At 36.2% G+C, this 19,676-nt stretch overlaps 1 protein-coding gene across 1 annotated transcript; it reads right to left on the bottom strand.

The window, feature by feature from the left end:
* Positions 1–16,132: 16,132 nt before the first annotated feature.
* LOC149567172 (uncharacterized) lies at positions 16,133–16,774 on the bottom strand. The gene has a single exon (XM_089816613.1). It carries the CDS (start codon positions 16,772–16,774, stop codon positions 16,133–16,135), a length of 642 nt encoding a protein of 213 aa, XP_089672739.1.
* Between the last annotated feature and the right edge of the window lie 2,902 nt (positions 16,775–19,676).

A 19,676-nucleotide genomic window follows, 5' to 3' on the forward strand; every position in this document is an offset into this window, starting at 1 on the left:
ACAATCTCTTATTTATGTGGTTTTCCCTTCTCCTCCCCCCTTTCAAAAGATGCACTTTCCAATGATAATGTATTTTCCCAAGGTCAATTGGATTCTTACAATATGATCAAGTATGACCTTTGAACCCACCTTCAAGATAAAATTTATCAACTTTGCAAGGCACATAACCTTTACAATGATCATTTTGATATAGAAAATTCCCCTGTTACACACTCCTAAAAATAAAATATATATCTTAGAAACCATCTCTCTACCCAGAACTATGTGAATGAAGATATTTGTGATGCTATGAATTATATTGTTAACCACTTTCGATAATTAGGAGCATGTTCAAAACTATGTCAAAAAATCATGCAAGTGGTTGGTTCAATCAAATATTGGAATAAACTGTAAACTGAGATTAGTAATTTCCAAGTCAACCAAGGCAAAATTTACAACAATATCAAGGAGATAATTGCCTACTACAAAGAATTTATTAATAACACAAAATCTCTCATGCTAACTTAAAGATTGTCATCCAACAACCCCCATTCCTCTAAATAGGGACATACGGGGAAAAATATTCATTTAAACTCAAACTTCTATATATGTGTTTTTGCTATCAAAATATTTCCATTCATCCTCTCTACAAGGAATGTTGTAAAATCAAATTTTGTATTTCCCTTGTGTCTTGAATATAAATAGTCATACATAGAAAAGGGAATAAGAATTTTAGGCTTAGATTATGACCTAAAATTTGACACAAAGTGTACTAGGTTTTTACCAAGTAATCTCCAATTGTGTCAACCTTAAAGGGTTCCTTCTTGAATTGTGAAATTGAAAGAATTGTCTTTAAAAGCCCCTCAACTTTGAATTTAAGAATACTAACACTTTCATGCACATAATTTTGTATCTCATTTTTTTTCTCAAGTTTACTAAAATCATAGGCTTTGATACCCCCAACATTCAAATTGAATACTTAAAAAATTGTAAGCTTTAAGAAAATGTTCACATCCTTGTTATTACCTAAGATTATAGTACTTAATTAAATATCATATCTTCAAGCTACTTCAAATTCTAGATCAAGGAAAACATTTGGGAGAACCAACTTTATCATATCCAAGTGTCATCCATTTCACTTATGATATTAGTTCTTGAAAAAATCCCACCTTGTCTCTAGCACTGTTGCATTTTGAACCCCAACCAATTTATTCAGGAGTTTTGCCTTCTTCTCCATTGGGACCACTAAGTTGTGGATGTACCTTTTTCCATCAAATTGCCTTATAAAATCCCCATCTAACTTCCTTGAAATCCCTAGGAGAACATCCTCTTTTCTCACTTTGACCATTACTCTAAGTAGGGTTTCAACTTCATAACAAGGGTTCTAATATTTAGCTAATGATATCTTCAATTTTAACTTTGGTGCACTCTACTTAAAATTCTAAACCTAAATGTACAATAATTTTGAAAAGTGGTCAAGCTTATAGCTCAAAATTAGTGCACACCAGTCATCATCTCAAAACCCTATTTATTTTTGCAACTTTTCTTAGAGCTCAAATTAGAAGGGAAAAGTAAGTACACTAAATTTTGGCAATCAACAAAGACTGATCTAAATATTCAATTCCAATAAGTGTCCCAAAATATGAATGGTACCAATCATTTTTCCATTACTACAATTCATGATTAAGCTACAAGTAGTAACTAGTCATTATTGTATTCAAATGTCTACCATTGTGTAAGGTGGGAAAGAGGATGTGGGTATGGGAAGAGTTTAATCACTAGAATGAAATATCAAACTAGGAAAAATTACACCCTATTTTACAACCACTACATTGGGATGCACAAAAAATAATTTGAAGCCTAGTCTATTTCCAAATCCAAGATCCTAGATTATTTGGGGGTGGGGGAGTGAATCAGTAATCCCTGAATTTAATCAACCTTAGAACTTAACTCATGAATTATCAAAATTTGATCATTTCATTCTAAAATTATCAGCAATTTATTCATTCATCCATGCATGTTAACTTGTGAAATTTAATCATATTGAAACTCATAAAAGCCATCCACATAAATAACATTATAACATGGAGTTTTTATCATGGAAACCCTTGGTCAGAGGGAAAAACCATGACAAGAATCGATACCTACAAGTATTTTTTACCCTTGTAAAATGCACCAAGTTAAGAGTTAAGATGTGTGAGGAGCTTACGATAATATTAGGTTAAAAATAGGCCCTTTTAGAAGTCACTCAATTAAGGGATTTTTCTCTAACCCTATTAGGAGCTTTACCATGTTAAGAGTAACCTCATTGCAAGATTTCTAACTTGAACCAAAATGAACTAACTTTATATCCTTCTAAAGTTCATGTTTTTCCTTTTATAAGTGACTTTATTAGAGGATTTTAATTTTCCCACCTACGAAGATTAACTAAGTGAAATGATATGGAATTAACACTTCTCATTATACAATACTTTTTAGTTCCTAATGCAAGTAATTGGTGATTACCAATAGGATATCCTAATATCCCATCTTAGGACCTACTCAAGACTATGGTAGAGGTGATTGGTCTCTTCCATACACCAATTTCACCTTCACAATCTTATCCCTATCTTCCAAGTAGCCTCAAGCCTTCAACAAGTCAAATAAACTTCCTCACATCCCACTCCCTTGCACCCTCTAGGATCTCAGTCTTGAAGACACCTCAATACATCCTTCTCCACCATTTCACCAAGTTTCATGACCCTTTGATAGAATTTGGACTTCTTCCTAGGCCAAATTTACAAGTTACACTAGGAGGCCTAATTGGGGCTCTTTCTTAATAGCCCTATTCAACCAAAACAACACTAAACTCCAAGAACTTCAAAAAATCCTCCAAATAATTAATAGAATCACTTATAACATAAAAATACATGACTAAATCCACAAGATGGGTTTTGGGTCAATATTCCTAACCCTTTAACCCTCGAGCCCTAGCTTTTAGGCTTTTAGGCTTAAAACCATTGTTTGGATTTCTAAGCTCCCAATCCTCCAATCCACCTTGAGTTTTCTTCTTCCATCATCATTTTCATCCTTCCACCTTTTTATCCACCAAAAATCAAACCTCCATGACCCATTCTTTGACCTCTGCAATGTAATCTCAGACTATCAACATGCCTAACAAACTGATTGTTGAGACTTAGATGTCGAAAGAATAGTATAGGTAGGTGGAAGTTGATCAACTACAAAACAAGACTATATTCCCCATCCTAACACCCTTCTATACACCAACCATAAATACTTTCACCATGGGAATTAGGAGAGGTTAGCCATTTTTATCCAAACCCTAACTGCAGGGTAGGGTAAATAGCAGACTAAATATAATCCAAATCCAAAACAACTTTCTCTTATTCAACCAAAACTAGTTATTATATTCACCAATAAGAAAAAACCCAAATTTATAAAATCATAACAAAAACTTACTATCACTGTGCAAATGGATTTAGAAAGGTACACTCTAACTGTACATAGTTTTCCCTCAAAAAATATTTGCTATTTTATTTCAAATCTGTACAACTCAGTCTAACCCCTTCATAGGTTCAAGATATTCAATATATAGGTAAAACCACATGACATTACAAATTTACTCCATAAAATTTGACCCAAATAGTAATCTAATTGTTGGCCTTCCATTTTGCAAGAAAAATTACAAAAAAGTCGCAGGACAACTTTTATTGCAATTTTGCAATTTTTAAAAATTTTTACATATACTTCAATTAAAGGCTCCAAATGCCTACTAAACTTTATCAAAACATGCAAGAAGATTAGGAAATATGAAAATTAAGATTTTTGGTCAATTCACAGTGTTGACCAATAATTGACCAACCTTTGACTTGCCTCCATGCCTTATTACAACATATTAAAAACTTGCCTAAATGCATTCTAGGGATGCTTAAGATTGCCTAACAAGTCTTGTGTCATCTTGGGTACTTATTGACCTCCTATTCTATCCACCTTGGTGTTTGACCACCTTATTTAGGACCTAGGGCCCCTGCACCATACTCCCCTAGTTTGAAAAACTCAAGTCCCTTGAGTTGCCAAATGTTGAAGAGTGGTACCATGTTTTATGTTGTCTTCCTTTGTCATCCAGATTGCTTCCACCACAGGTAGGCCTTGCCATTTCACTAGATATTCATTGTATGTCTTTTTCCTAATCTTTTTTATTGTCTTGGTATCCAATATGCACTCCAACTGTAATGGTTTGTTGGGTGGTAGCTCCTTCATACATTCTACTTCAGAATATGTCCTGCTAATACTACTAGAATCAATGTTGTTGTTGTACTCTTTGTATAATGTGAGGTCTGCTATATTTAAAATGGGTGATATGCCCATCTCTTGTGATAATTTCAATTCATAAGCATTGTTCCCATATTTATGCAAATTTTTGCAAGGACCAATCTTTTTTATCTATAGCTTATTTCCTAGCCCTTTAGGTAACCTATCCTTGTTTAGGAATGCCATCACTAGGTCACCAACCTTAAAATGGATATCTTTCTTCTTCTAATTTTCTCTATCCTTGTACTTAGTTACTGATTTCTCCAAGTGATTTTGACTTAATCATGGACTGTATTCATCAATTATGTAAGTGTCTCCCCTGTGGCACTTCTAGAATTCATGTCTTGCAAATCCCTTAGTTCCATGGGTCTTCTTGGATGAAAGCCATATAATGCTTCAAAAGGTGTCCTACCTGTTGACCTATTAATAGAGTCATTATATGCATATTCAGCTTGACTGATTACCTAATCCCAAACCAAACCATGTTGTTTTGTGAGACACCTAAGTATGTTTCCCAAGGACCTATTCACCACCTCAGTTTGGCCATCAGTATAAGGGTGATAAGTTTATGAATAAGCCAAATGTGTACCAAGTTTCTTCCACAAGGTTCTCCAAAAATGCCCAATGGATTTGGTGTCCCTATCAGTCACTCTTGTCATAAGAGGTCCATGAATTCTTACTACTTCTTTGAAGAAAAGGTTTGCAATAAGAGATGCATCATGGTTGCTTCTGCAAGGTATAAAATGAGCCATTTTTGTGAGCCTATCAACTACTACAAAGACCATGTCTACTCCTCTAGCAGTTTTAGGCAACCCAAGGACAAAGTCCATGCTTATGTTGTCTCAATGTTTTTTAGGTATTGGTAAAGGTTGATATAAGCTTGCATTAGATGATGTGTCTTTGGCTCTTTGGAAAATTAGACAACTTTCCACGTATCTCCTAACTTCATTCTACAATCTAGGCCAATAATAGAATCCTACAACTTGTTCTAGTGTCTTGTCTACTCTAAAATGTCCTTCAAGAGCCGCATTGTGCTTCTCCTTGATGATGTTTTCCCTCATTGATGACTTAGGTATACATAACCAATTTTCCTTAAATAATAAATCATCCTGCAATACATAATCAAAAAATTCACCATGAAATGTGTTAGCATACTCCAAACAAGTCTTATAGACTTCTCTAAAATTAGAATCTTCCTTATACAAATCCTTCCTCTACTCTAATCCCAAATTTTGTAGCTTGACTTCTTAGACTACAAGTATCCTCCTGCTTAAAGCATCAACCACCTTTTTGGTTGTTCCCCTTTTGTGTTTTATTGAAAATGTAAATGCTTGAATTCACTCCACCCACTTAACATGTCTATGGTTGAGTTTATCTTTCCTATTTAGGAAACTGAGGGCATGATTATTAGTATACATTATGAACTCCTTTGGCATGAGGTAGTGTTTCCATTTCTTTAGTGCTTGAACCATGGAGTATAACGCAAGGTCATATGTAGAATATTTTTGCTTTGATTCGTTCATTTTTTCTAAGAAAAATGCAATGGCATGATTCTCTTGACTAAGGATTGCTCATATAGCATATTTGAAAGCATCACACTCTATAGTAAACACCTTGTCAAAACTAGGTAGCATTAGGGTGGGTAGTTCTGGCACTTTCTTCTTCAAAAATTGAAAACTCTTCTCTGTTATTTCAGTCCACCTAAACTTACATTTGATTCCTCCTTTTATGATATCTAGTATGGGAGCTACTATCCCATTGAATCCTCTAATGAATTCCCTATAAAAGGTAGCTAGGCCATGAAAACTCCTAACATCCCTATTGCCTTAGGACTTGGCCAATTCAAAATAGCTTCAACCTTGCTAGGATCCATTTTTAGGCATCCCTTTGAAATCACAAAACCAAGATAAACCAATTTAGACTTGAAGAACTCACATTTTCCCAAATTGATATGTAGCTTCTCCTCATGCAACTTTTTCATCACCATTTCAAGGTGTTCCAAGTGCTCTTCTTTTTTCTTGCTAAATATCAAAATGTCATCCAAATATACTATTACAAATACCAAAACTTCATTCATTAATCTCATGAATGTGCTAGGTGCATTGCTCAATCCAAATGGCATCACTAGCCACTCATATAGTCCCTCATTAGTTTTAAAAGTTGTTTCCCAGTCATCCCCTTGTCAAATCCTAATTTGGTGATATCCTAATTTCAAGTCTAATTTAGAATAAACACATGATTCTCCTAGATAATCCATTAGATCTTCAATTCTAGGCATGGGAAACCTATACCTAATTGTGATCTTATTGATTGCCCTTGAATCAACACAGAGCCTCCATTTATCATCCTTCTTGGGTGCTAAAACTGATGGACATGGACATGGGCTCAAAGTTTTCCTCACCAGTCCTTTATTCAAAAAATCCACGACTTGTCGACTTACCTCTGCATTATGTTGTGATGTGAGCTTATAGACAAGCCTGTTGGGTAAGGTTGCACTAGGCACTAAGTCAATCTAATGACTTATGCTTCTGATGGGTGGTAAAGATTATGGTTTCTCCTCTACAACTATTGATGGATACTATTTTAGTAATTTTGCAACCTCTATAGGTATTGGTTCTTTGTTTCTGACTTCCTCCTTTAGCTTAGCAAACAAAGCATATCCTTGAAAACCATCTTCTTTACTCAATAATAGGAACTCTTTACCTTTTTAATCAAATTGACTACACTATCTTCTTGTTCTTTCATGATATGATCAGGTAAAGGTTCCATCTTGAACTATCTACCATTCTTCTCTACCAGATAGATGTTTTTCTCACCATTATGTTGGGCCTTTACATCAAACTACCATGGTCTTCCTAGGATCAAATTGAAGGCATCCATAGGAATGATCTCACATAATACCTTATCCTTATACTTTCCAAGTTCAAACTCTACCCATGCTTTTTCTTCAACTGTAAAACTATGGTTCATGTTTAACCATGAAATTTTATGGGGAGTCAAATGGGATAACCTCTTGAGTTTATACTTCTTAGTCATCTCTAAGGATACAACATTCTATTTTTAATAAGATAAATAGGTTTTATAGGGACCCTGAAACCTAGAAGTTAAAACATATCCAAGGCTGATAATAAGTAGATAAAGCCCAGTCGAAAATTAAAACAAGTCACAAGGCTGATAATAAGAAAGTTAAGCCCAACCATAAAACAAAGGCCAACCAAAGGGCCAGTCCAACTAACAACCAAAAAGCTAGAACTAGAAAAAGCCAATTAGAAAAAATAAATTAGAAAACTAACAACAAAAGACAAGAATAAAAAACCAAGATTACTCAATTATCTTTTGCTCGAGCTCCTACATCGTCTGTGCTGCTTCATAGACTTTATGAGTCTCCTCAGCCATCTACACCTGAATCTTCTGACCTTCCCGATCCAAGCTATTGAGAGTTATATCTATTGTCACATCCTCTTCCATCTTGGCTCTTTATCTGTCTTTGTCCTCAGTCTCATCCAGCAGACCTTTGGCTTTCAACATTCTAGTGAGGGATAAAATGTTATCATTGATAGAGTTGAGAATGAGAATCATCTGATTTGCCACGTTATGATTATAGTTTCCAAAATTCTGGATTCTCTTCTCAGCCAAACTGAGATGATCCCCATGTTCCTTATGATTTCCCTGATCTGGCTCCTTCCTATTATTTTCTAGTTGGCCAATTTTTTCTCTGAACTCTTTCAATTCGTGGTAAAGCCATTTGATTGACCCAAAATTGTCGATCATACTATTTCTAGCATTATTCAACAAATTCAAGCCAGTTTCCCTAACATTATCCATTATTGCCACCATTGTTGGATCAATGAGATCCTCGAACTGGAGCTAACCCTATTTTTCTTCCAGAATTTGGGAGTTCATTATCTCTCTAACAATACCCATTTTGGCTATTCTAACATTGAAATTTCTCTAGGCCTTTCACTTATCCTTCATAACCACCTCTCCTCCCTTACCATCAATCTTCGCCTTCTCCTGATCCTGAGGATGGATAGGAGAAAGAGGAATGGCAAAGATTTCTAGCCTTGAACGCAAAATCCCCTTAGCATCCTTCTCTTTTGATCTCCTTCATTTTTTAGCCACTAGTTCCTCTTTCTTAATTTATGTCTCCTCCTCTTCCTCTTCATCAAATTTCAAATCCTCCCCTTCCTCATTGTCATCTTCATCACCCTTGTCAGAAGTATTAGACCTATGTCCTTTAGGGCTCTTCTTGCTTGGGGTAATAGACAAGGGCAATTTCTTCTCCAACTCTTTAGCCTTCTTACCAGAGGAAATGTTTTCTTCACCCTCTGAATTGATACTTTGGACATCCTCTATATCAGAGGAAAAGCTAGAGTTACTTGAGTCCACAGAAGCTTCTGCACCTTACAGAGGATATTTTCTAATGGTCTGAGCTTTAAAGTGCTCATAAATTAGAAACAATAATCCCTCATGCATGGCAGGATTCGTTGAGGGTTTTTTCTTGAACCTAGTGATAACCTTATTTATGGAAGTAAATAAATAAAAGGGGAAATAAATCTTGATGCCATGGCAAAAATGATTAAGAAAAACAAAGTGGTGAGTTCTCACTCGGTCAAATCTAGTATCAAAAGAAATGTACTCTATAACAACTCGTAAAACATACCTCCGTAGTTTTTTGATAGAGTCCATTTCATAGAACGTTTCACATTTTACCAATTCATTCCTCTCCTCCAAGTTCTTTGTGAAATCCTTGATAGCATTCGTCGACAACTTCTTGTCTCTATAAAATTTGAACCCCTCAGCCATAATTTTAGAAAAAAGAGCAATGACATCCTCTGTAATCTGAAGCAAAACCTGCTTCACTTTAACCCTCCCGTCCTTCCAAGAATTTACCATATTGTTAGCGACTGCTGGGTCAAAACCATGGAGTTTAGCAATCTAATTTGCTATACCTCCCTTCTCCAATTTCTCCCAAAATTTTGCCCTTTGTTTCCATTTTTCCACTTCACCAACAAGCTCCTTCCTACTTTGCTCCCCCACCATTTTAAAGCTCTCCACACCAACAATTCTCATAAATGCCGACCTATGAGAACCCTTCTCAAGCCTTTGAACACCCTGGTTTCCACTACTCTGATAAGCGCCAATATATTTCTTGATACCCTAGAAAAGATAGCGGACAATGAAAAAATTGACCCACAAAATGTGTCGATATGACACAGATAAGCTCACCTGATTGTGTTTTCCATAAATGCCATAATTGCAAAAACTCACACTGAAACTACCATTTATGATCATTATTACAATAAGATTTCTACCATACTTGCTTGGATTTTTTCTAGCTCAATAAGAATCTTCGCTTCTTTCAGAATATTCTCACTTGAATTCCAAATCATTAGCTTGTCTTGCTTCATTGCTTCATTGGCAAACCAGTCTACCATGGGTTTAGCCTCCCTATAAACATGGGTGACGTGGACACATTCAAAATTGTCAAGGAAAATGCGGGTCTCTTTGATGAGATTAGCTGTAGACCATGAAGGTTGAGTGATTCCTTTAATACATCTAATAATGTTATTAGAATCCCCCCTCCAACCATAATTTTTTAATCCCCATGTCCAAGGCCAATTTCACTATGTGGCGAGCAACACTGGCTTCTACAAAATCGTTAGTCTGGAAACCTAAAGGATGAGAAAAAGCTGCTACTTCTCCACCATAATTATCTCTAATGATACCTCCACAACCCGAAGGTCCAGGGTTTCCTTTTGTTGCAACATCAAAATTTTCTTTATGCCATCTCTCAGGAGGGAGCAACCATTTCACCTCCTATCTTTTTGTCCTCCTATCCTTATCTTTCTCCTTCTTTTTACCACCATTTTCAATATCTCCCCCTTCCTAACCTGGTAATTTTTCTTTATGTTTATATAAATCTTTTCCCCTAGAACATAAGCAGGTTCGTCTCTATCTTTGAAAATTCTATTATTTCTTTCCTTCTAGATTCCCCAACAGAAATGAGACAAAGTCCAGGTGCTTATATCTTGCAATCTGAGCCTTTGAACATACTTATCCAGTGGCAAAAGAAATCCAAACGATTACCTAGTTTGCACCAACTTACCCCAAGATTCTTAGTTAAGTTGTCCCAAACCTCCTTTGAGTAAGGACAATGGATAAACATATGATTGACCAATTCTAATTGGTTTTTACATAGGATACATCTATTGGGCATTAGATGTCCTCTTTTTATTAGATTATCTTGAGTAAGAATTTTGCCTTGCAAGGCCAGCCAGTAAAAAATGTTAATCTTTGGGGTAAGACCAGGTAAGTAGGATTTCACCCAATGGGGTTTTGATGAGAGCATTTTATGTCCCAAATTATATCATATTTTAACCTTCGTATAAGCATTCACACTCATGTCAATCCCCATCTTCTATTCCATTTTCTCCTTCTATGTTGCATATGATTGAATATTTATGAGTAATATTTAATATAGTTATTAGATAGAATATGTGAATAAATAAATGAAATTGTATTTATCTAAAAAGTTATGGTTCTTCCTGTCGCCCGCTAGACATCTTCCTGTAGCTATTTCAGAAATACAAAGTTTCATCCACTTTGAAAATATTGCTTGCTATATCTTATTGGCATTCATTATTTAAAGCATTATTCCTTCCAAGATTATTGACCAAGGAGTATGTTGAGAAAGAACTTAGCTGGAATAATTACCAACTAAAAATGGGGATAGTTAGTTTTGCATTTTATTTTGTGAACAGATGTGGATGAATCTCAAAAATTTGAAACATGGGTATTGTCTAGAATATGCCCAATTACAATCCCCGATGGCAAAATCTTCAGAATGTGCAAGATGGAAAAGTTAGAGACTATTTTTAAAACGTGATTTTCCCATTACGGGTTTGGATTTTGACCAAAATCTACTCTACCATGAATCAACAACCACATATAATATAGTTTTGTTGGAATGATGAAAACAATTTCCTATTCTTGGCATTATTTGTATGGTGATGGAGGACTTCATACGTGGCAGCAACCTTGGCTAAAAAATGTTGGATGAAGACAATATTGTTCTGAACCGATACAACAAAGTTATCTATTCTTTGCAAGTCACATATTTATGTTATAATTTGTTCTATGTAATAGCCATTCTTTAGATGGCATGAATAACAAAGTTGTTAATAAGTTGTTAAGCCTGCTGTGTATGTATAAGCAGTGTGAGACATAGTGTGGGAAGTAGATTAGAATATAGCTTTCAGCAGGAACAAGACTTTGATCAGAAATATAGAACATCGTATGATTGAAACAGTTTAAGAGAAGCATTTGAATTTCATCACTCAACAAACTGAGGAGGAAGGGCCCACTCTGCAGAATGCTGGTGATATTTGTAATATAATTATGGTTTATATAATTCATAATTCAGCAATTTAGTATGGTTTGTATTTAAGGTTTCATATGAGTACATATCTAATCTAGTTAATGTTTTAATTGAGAAAGATAGTGAAATGGTTTAGAGTTTGTATTCATTTTCTTGAAGTAATTGATATTGCAAATTTATGCTCTTAAACCTGTGCAGGAAATTATTTGTATTAATGTGTAGATTATTGGATGCCTATCATATGTATAGAAATTCATGTCAGATTTCTATTTAGAAAATTATTGTATTATTATTTTCTTTGGAATGATATTTGTTTGTTTATTCTAGATTAATGTTCTTCAGATTTGCAAATTTTTACAATTGTTATTATCATTGTCTTTATGGTCATTTATATTTCTTATGTTCCTGTCGCCAGGAAGTGACAGTTTCTGTCGTTGGGTTTGTTTCATTTTTTGTAGACTAAATTTTGTGTGTTTTAGCTGCATTCATAATTCCTCATTTCACAACTATCATCCCTTGATGGCATATTGCTCAGACACCTTTCGCAAGCTTACGCTCTCAGATTGACACGTATAGACCAGCCGAACGTTATTATAAATCATCAATTCTTTTTTATTATTTGTCCTAGTGTTGGCCTATCAGGTTTCTCATTCAAGCTTCAAAGGGAGTTATAACCCAAAGCCACCAAGTAACAACCATTAGGGTTGTCTCCCCATATTAACTCATCCCTCTTATTGTTAATCACCATAGAGTTCAACATTGTCATAATTGGCTTGAGATCCTCAGAGATGAAAGACAAATCTCTCCATCCCTGGTCAGTTCTATAATCACTTACTTTCAAACCAAATTGCCTAATACAATCATTAGCCCAGATTTCAAATATTGGATTATTTATAAGAGGTCCTTGAATCAACCAATTTTCATGCTAGAAGAGGATTTCTTCCCCATTACCCACTTTCCAAATAACCTTAGCCTTGGCTAGGTCTCTTGCCTTAAGAATATCATTCCAAATAACAAACCCATTCGGGATGTCCTCATTCTTAAGCAAGAACTAAATAGTAAGTCTTTTGATATACTTATTAACAAAGATATCTCTCCATTCCCCTGTACTATTAAAGATGTCCCAGATCTATTTTGCTAGGAGAGCCATATTGAGATGTTTTAATTTCCTGATTCCCAGACCCCCAAAGCACTTAGGAAGACAAACATTATCCCAGGCCACAAGGGGATATCTTTTCCAACCTTCAAGATTTGACCACAAAAAATATCTTTGAATCTTTTCCATTTTCTTTGCAAATTTTTTCGGTATCCCAAAGAGGCTCAAGGCATACATTGGGAGGTTCTAAAGAGTAGATTTAACCAAAAGGCACTTGCCTGCTTGATTAAGAGAAACCCCTTTCCACCCCTCCAGCTTCTTACTAAACCTGTCAATGATCCCATTCCAAAAGGAATTAGGAGGCTTAGTACCCAAAGGGATACCAAGGTAACTAGAAGGAAGCATTCCCACTCCACACCCAAGGATCCTCACAATTTTCCTCTACCTGTCCTCTAGAGTATTAATGAAGAAAATTGAGCTTTTATCCCAATTAATAAGGTGTCTTGATCCTCTAGTATACAAATCTAGAATCTCCTTCATCACCTTTGCCTCCTTGACCGAAGCTTCCCCTCCCATAATAGTGTTATCCACAAACTACTGATGGAAAAAAGGATCACACCTAGAGGACGGTTTAACCCATTTAAGTCTCCCTTCTTGTTTGTACTTCTCGATTAACCTTCCAATACATTCAGCCAAAATAATGAACAAAATAGGCGAAAGAGGATCCCCCTGCCTAAGCCCTCTCGAAGGTTTGAAAAAATTAGAGGGAGCTCCATTAAACAAAATATTGCAAGAGAAGAAGTAGAAATAAGCTTGCAAACTTTTTGATCAAAGCCTAAAGCCTACAACACTGAACTAAGGAAAGTTCAGTCAACCCGATCATAGGCTTTAGAAAGATCCAGCTTAAGGAGCATTCCATCTCTTTTTCCAGCTTCTATAGAATGAATCACTTCATGCACCATCATGATCGAATCCAAAATTTGTCTTGTAGGGACAAATCTCATCTGTTGCTGAGATATGATCAGAGGAAGAATTTTAAGAATTCTAGAGGTTAGCACCTTTGAAATAATCTTGTAGAAAGAGTTACAAAGACTGATAGGTTTAAATTTATCCAAAGAGTCAACCCTTGGGACTTTAGGAATAAGGACCAAAAAAGTTGAATTGATCTCTTTTAGAATGCTTCTTGCACCAAAAAATTCCTAGACAACCTTCACCACATCTTCCATAACCACCTCCTAATAAATTTCGAAAAAGAAAGTTGGAAAACCATCTAGACTCGAGGACTTATCCGCATGTAGGGAAAATAAAGCTTATTTGACTTCCTACACATTTGGAATAGCCCTCAACACTTTATTATGATGTGGTTGGATTATTTGTGGAAGACATGAGACAATTTCATTCTAATCCAACTGTAATAACAACGGATCCCAGGTCAGAAGAGAAGAGAAAAAGGAAACAACCTCAGCAAAAATTTCATTCTCTTTAGTCAAAAGGTCCTACCCCTTTTTTAACCCTGAAATTCTATTATTAGCTCTATGCTTTAGAGTAGAAATGTGGAAGAACCTAGTTTTCTAATCCCCCTCTTTCAGCCAATTAATTCTTGATCTTTGCTTCCAGAACTTCTCTTCTTTACTTATAATATTGTGCAAGTTAGTCAAAATAGACAACTTAACATTCTTGTTCAAATCATTATACCCTTCCTATTGAATAGTATCCTAAATTGAGGTGAGTTTGACAGACAGATCATCTTTATCATGATAAATATGGCCAAAATCCATCTTGTTCCAAAATTTTATCATTTGTTTCACATTACTCAACTTCTTTGCAACTCTAAACATGGTTGCTCCTTCCACTTCCATCCCCACCAATGGCATATCTTATTCAATAAGTTTGGATGTGAAGTCCACATCTTTTCAAAATGAAAAGGGAAGTTCCTCCTTGGTTCAATAGAGAAAACTAAGAGGGATATAGGGGAGTGATCAGAGCCAACTCTAGGAAGCAGAGACAACTTGCAGGAGAAAGACTACAGCTAGTCTGGAGAGATAAGCACTCTATCCAATCGAACTTGAATACAATCCCTACCAATTCTTTTATTGGACCAGGTAAAAGCACCACCCAAAAAATCCATATCCAAATAAGCCAGGTTGTTTATAAAATTGGAGAGATCCATTTTTCTTTCCTAGTCTGGAGCCAAACCTCCCAACTTCTCCTCATCCATTAATGGAGAATTGAAGTCCCCCATAATAATACCCTTTTTTATGTTACTGGTCTAAACCATATCACAAACTTTAGACCAATAATACTTCCTCTCCCTTTTGGAATGAGGGGCATAAACATTCAAAAGGAACCAGATATCATTGGAGTCAATATGAAACACTTTACAAAAAAGGATATTGCCATCATTGTACAAAGTACTTAATTTGAACTGCTTGTTATTGAAAAGGGTCAGCAAACCTCTAGACACTCTTTCAGAATCCAAGGCCTCCCCACTCATATTATTGTTGAAAGAAATTTTACCCAAGCTCTCTTTCTTCATTTTAGTTTCTTGTAACATCAAAATATCACATCTCTGATCTCTAATCATATTCCTAATGATTTCCTGCTGATGGGCTCCGTTAAGGCCCCTAATATTCCAAGAAATTATCTTCATTTAAAATTAGAGGTACACTCCAAAAGAGTTCTTTGGCTCCCATCCACCACACTTCTTTTGGTCTCATCTTGTCTGACTTGAGTAGTAGATCTTCTTTCTCTTGATCTTGACCTTACTCCAACATTTGGTCTACTATGACTCCTAGTCTCAACTGGCAAAATCGAGGAGGGCTCTTGACTGATTTTCTTTTTAGGCTTTGGAGATAAGGAGTTATCCCTCTCTACTATCTTTTCTAGATCACATGAAACATTTTGGTTCTTCTTGGGAGGCAAGGGGAGACCCAAGATATCCTCTTGTTGTTCCCTCATTGACTCCCCTTCAATATTCAAGGCTTGCTCCCCCACTCTTTGCATTTGGGAATTTGACACAATAATTTCCTGAGATTGACCATCATTCTCTATCCTGATCTTCTTCCTCAATACTTGAGAAGGGACCAATATTGCTCCATTAGCCTCCTTAACTTCTAAGAATCTAGGATTCTTTATTATTTCTTCCTCCTCTCTTTCTGACAGAACATTTTTAGCTATCTCATCTTCCCTTGAGACTCTAAGGTTTGGCTCTTTCCCTCCTTCAACAAGGCCTTCCATTATCTTTATTGGATCTGCCACCTCAATAATCTTTGGTCCAGACAAGACGACACCCACTCTCCTATTTACCTTAGGATTATTTTGGGTCGGTTTATTCCCTCCTTTGATTGGGGCATTCAATACCTCAACTACCTGGGTCTTCTAGCCACCCTTGATATCCTTTTTTTTAGATCTTTTCTCCTTTCCCAGATAATAAGAAGTTTAGCTTTAACCTTTGGACATTGATTTGCATTATGCCCAGATTTTAGACAGTGAAAACAAGCAAAAGGAATACTTTCATAATCCATTTGTTGAGTATGAGTTCCCAGCTTAGAGTGAAAGCTCACAACTTCTGGTATATCATCCCCTTCCTTGACTTTAATACATATCCTTGCATAAGTTAATCTACTTCTAGAAGCTATTATTGGGTCTATTGACAGAAGTTCCCCAAAGGAATTTTCCACTCCCACAAACACATCCTCATTCCAGAATTCCAAAGGCAGCTCTGGAAGTCTAACCCAAACCAATGATTGCATAAAGAAAGATTCATTCAAATCCAGCTTCAATGACCATTTCTGAAGCACCAAGGTAGATCGACCAATACTCCAAGGACCTTCACACAGGATGTTTGACAAGTCCTCTTTGCATGCAAAATCAAAAGACAAGAAGCCTTTTTCCATAGCCATAACATTAACCTGTCTTTTAAGGTTGCATTTCTTCTGAGTGAAAGATCTCACTATGTCTATGTTCGACCTTTGCCCAATAAACTTTCCCACCAGAGTGGAAGCCATGAAGCAATATTATGATCTACCAACTCATCTAGAATAACAATCACACAGGACTCTTGTTCCAAGCTAGAAATAATCTTAACTAGAGGAAAGGAATACTTACCAGAGGGTTTAACACCAAAAAGAGATGACCATTTCGCCAGAAGAACCCCAGACTAATCCTCCTTGGGTGGCAGAATAGGCTTGTCTAGACCTCTACTCTTGTCACGTGGGTTCCCATCACCATTCTTCATTGCATCTTTGATCTCTATTGTCCCTTGACACTCAACAAACCCCTCCTTCATTCCTAGTTTCTGATTCCCTCCTCCTTGTGGAATACAACATTCTATGTTGATCCAAAGTCAACAATGATTTTGCATAATTTTCCATATGCCTTACCTTGGGTTCCAAACAAGGATTTTCTTTGTGGTGGCTCTGTCTTTAAAGGTACCTTCAGAATAGTCCTCCTCAACATCATATTTTCCACATCAAACACTAGTGTTGCACTCCCAACTTGTGTGGAACTACTGCTACAACAAGATTCATTAGTCATTACCAACTGATTCCTTCTATCTCTGTTTTGGTTAGGGGGATTTTTGTTATTGAGTAGACATTGAGCCACTGTATGCCTAGGCTATCCACATGAATAACACTTAATGGTTTCATGTCCCTACCTTGTCCACCTTCCTAACCTCTATCTCTGCTAATTGGCCTCCTCTGCCCTCTAAGCCCTCTATGTGAGATTTCACCTCTATTACCACCTTCACCATTTTGTTGATTTTCTTTTGGGATCCTTTGGAAATTTTCTCTTCCCCTTTGCTGATTAGTTCTTCCTCCTCTACCTCTACCAGAATTTTCTTGCCTCCTTTTTATCTTCTCCTCAATATTTACTGCTAACTGAAAACACTTTACTATTGTGTTGGGGCATAGGATGACAACTTCTTCTTCTATATTATACCTCAGACCAGTTAGATATCTAGCTACCTTCACACTATTTAGCTCCACCATCCTTGACCAGAGGTAGAGCCTATCAAACTCCTCAGTGTATGCACTTACAGTTAGCTCCTTTTGCCTTAGATTTTGTCTTTTGATGTGTGGTTAGACTTCATAGTCCTTTAGAACATAAGTATCTCTTATCATATTAGTCATTACTTTCCAAGAGGTAATTATGTTCTTTTCTTCTTTGACTCTCTCCTCCTAAATAAAATTCCACCATGTGAGTGCTAACCCTTTTATTCTTGATTGAGCTAGCCTCACCTTCTTCCCTTCTGTTATTCCATGACATATAAAGTGACTCTCAAGAGCCTCCATCCAATCCATGATGGTGTCAAGATCCATCTTCCCTCCAAAAATAATGTATCAATAGATTTACTCCCAAATGTCTCTAGGGCTTTTATGAATGTTGTCTAGTCTATAGGCATGTTATCATTCTCATCGTCTACATACTGCTCTTCCTCTTCATCCATCTATTCTTCACCTTTATTGAGGTCTTCCTCAATCTTCTCAATAGCTTTCTCTACTACTCCCATCTTGGTTTCCAACTACACTAACCTATCTTTCAACTTCTGATTCTCATCTTTCTACTCTTGAAGTTCCTTGGTCCATTCCACATTTGTCACCATTTTAGCTATCCTTGATGTAGAACACTGATCAAGTGCAAACATCCAATCTATAAGCTCCAAGCTAAGCTCTGATACCACTTATGATGTAAGTAATCAGTGATTACTAATAGGATATCCTAATGTCCCTTCTTAGGACCTACTTAAGACTAAGGTAGTAGTGGTTGGTCTCTTCCACACACCAATTTCACCTTCACAATCCTATCCCTATCTTCCAAGTAGCCTCAAGCCTTCAACAAGGCAAAAAAAGTTCATCGCATCCCACTCCCTTGCACCCTCTAGGATCTCAGGCTTCAAGACACTTCAATACATCCTTCTCCACCATTTCACTAAGTTTCATGATCCTCTGATAGAGTTTGGGCTTCTTCCTAAGCCAAATTTACAAGTTACACTAGGAGGCCTAATTGGGGCTCTTTCCTAGTAGCCCTATTCAACCAAATCAATACTAAACTCCAAGAACTTCTAAAAAATCCCCCAAATAAATTACATAATCACTTATAACATAAAAATAAATGACTAAATCCACAAGATGGGTCATGGGTCACTACTCCTAACCCCTTAACCCTCGAGCCCTAGGTTTTAGGCTTTTAGGCTTATATGGTTCCATAATAGATGAAGATAATCACACCATTGTCTCTCTCAAGGATACTATATGTATTCTGAAGACTATCTATTCCATCTTGAAATACACTTGAATTGTCAACCTAGGGACACATGACTTGAAATGGGTTAGCACGGTATGTGCACTAAGTTCCTTTAAGAGTCTTAACACCTATGCTGCAGGAAAGTAAAATGCATGAAAAGAATCTATACTATTGTTACAAAATAGTAAATACACTTGGATTAACAATAGATAACTATATCGAGTTGGAGGAATAGAAGAAGGGGGAAGATAATGGGAAGATGGGAGAAGATATATCTATTCAATCAGGGAACCCCAAAAAGAGAAAAGTCAAGGAGGAGTTGGAGCTAGAAGAGAAAAAAGATCAGACCCCTGAGGCTTCGGGACCCTTACCTTCTATCTCTCCATCTTAGGAGATTAAGGAAACTATGGTGGAAGATAATGGGGAAATAGTTATGAAAGATAGAAGGAGGTCATGGAGAAACTTCAACACCCAAATGACAAAGATGGGGATTGTTAGGGAGAAAGTGGAACTACAAGTCTTCGAAGATATAGAAGGAAAAGCCAATTTCAATGAATTCATAAACCCTGCTCTGGTTTCAATATTAGATAATGCAAGGGAAACAGGGCTCAATCTACTTAATAACACCAAAAACAACGTGATAGATAATTTTTGCTCTATCAA

The sequence above is a fragment of the Cupressus sempervirens genome, chromosome 3 (assembly GCF_028749045.1).
Source record: "Cupressus sempervirens isolate cs-2001-9-10 chromosome 3, ASM2874904v1, whole genome shotgun sequence".
Taxonomy (NCBI): Eukaryota; Viridiplantae; Streptophyta; class Pinopsida; order Cupressales; family Cupressaceae; genus Cupressus; species Cupressus sempervirens.

Bases quoted from the DNA above. Each gene is read 5' to 3' on its own strand.
- LOC149567172 (XM_089816613.1), bottom strand. From the start codon at position 16,774: ATGGCTTCCACTCTGGTGGGAAAGTTTATTGGGCAAAGGTCGAACATA.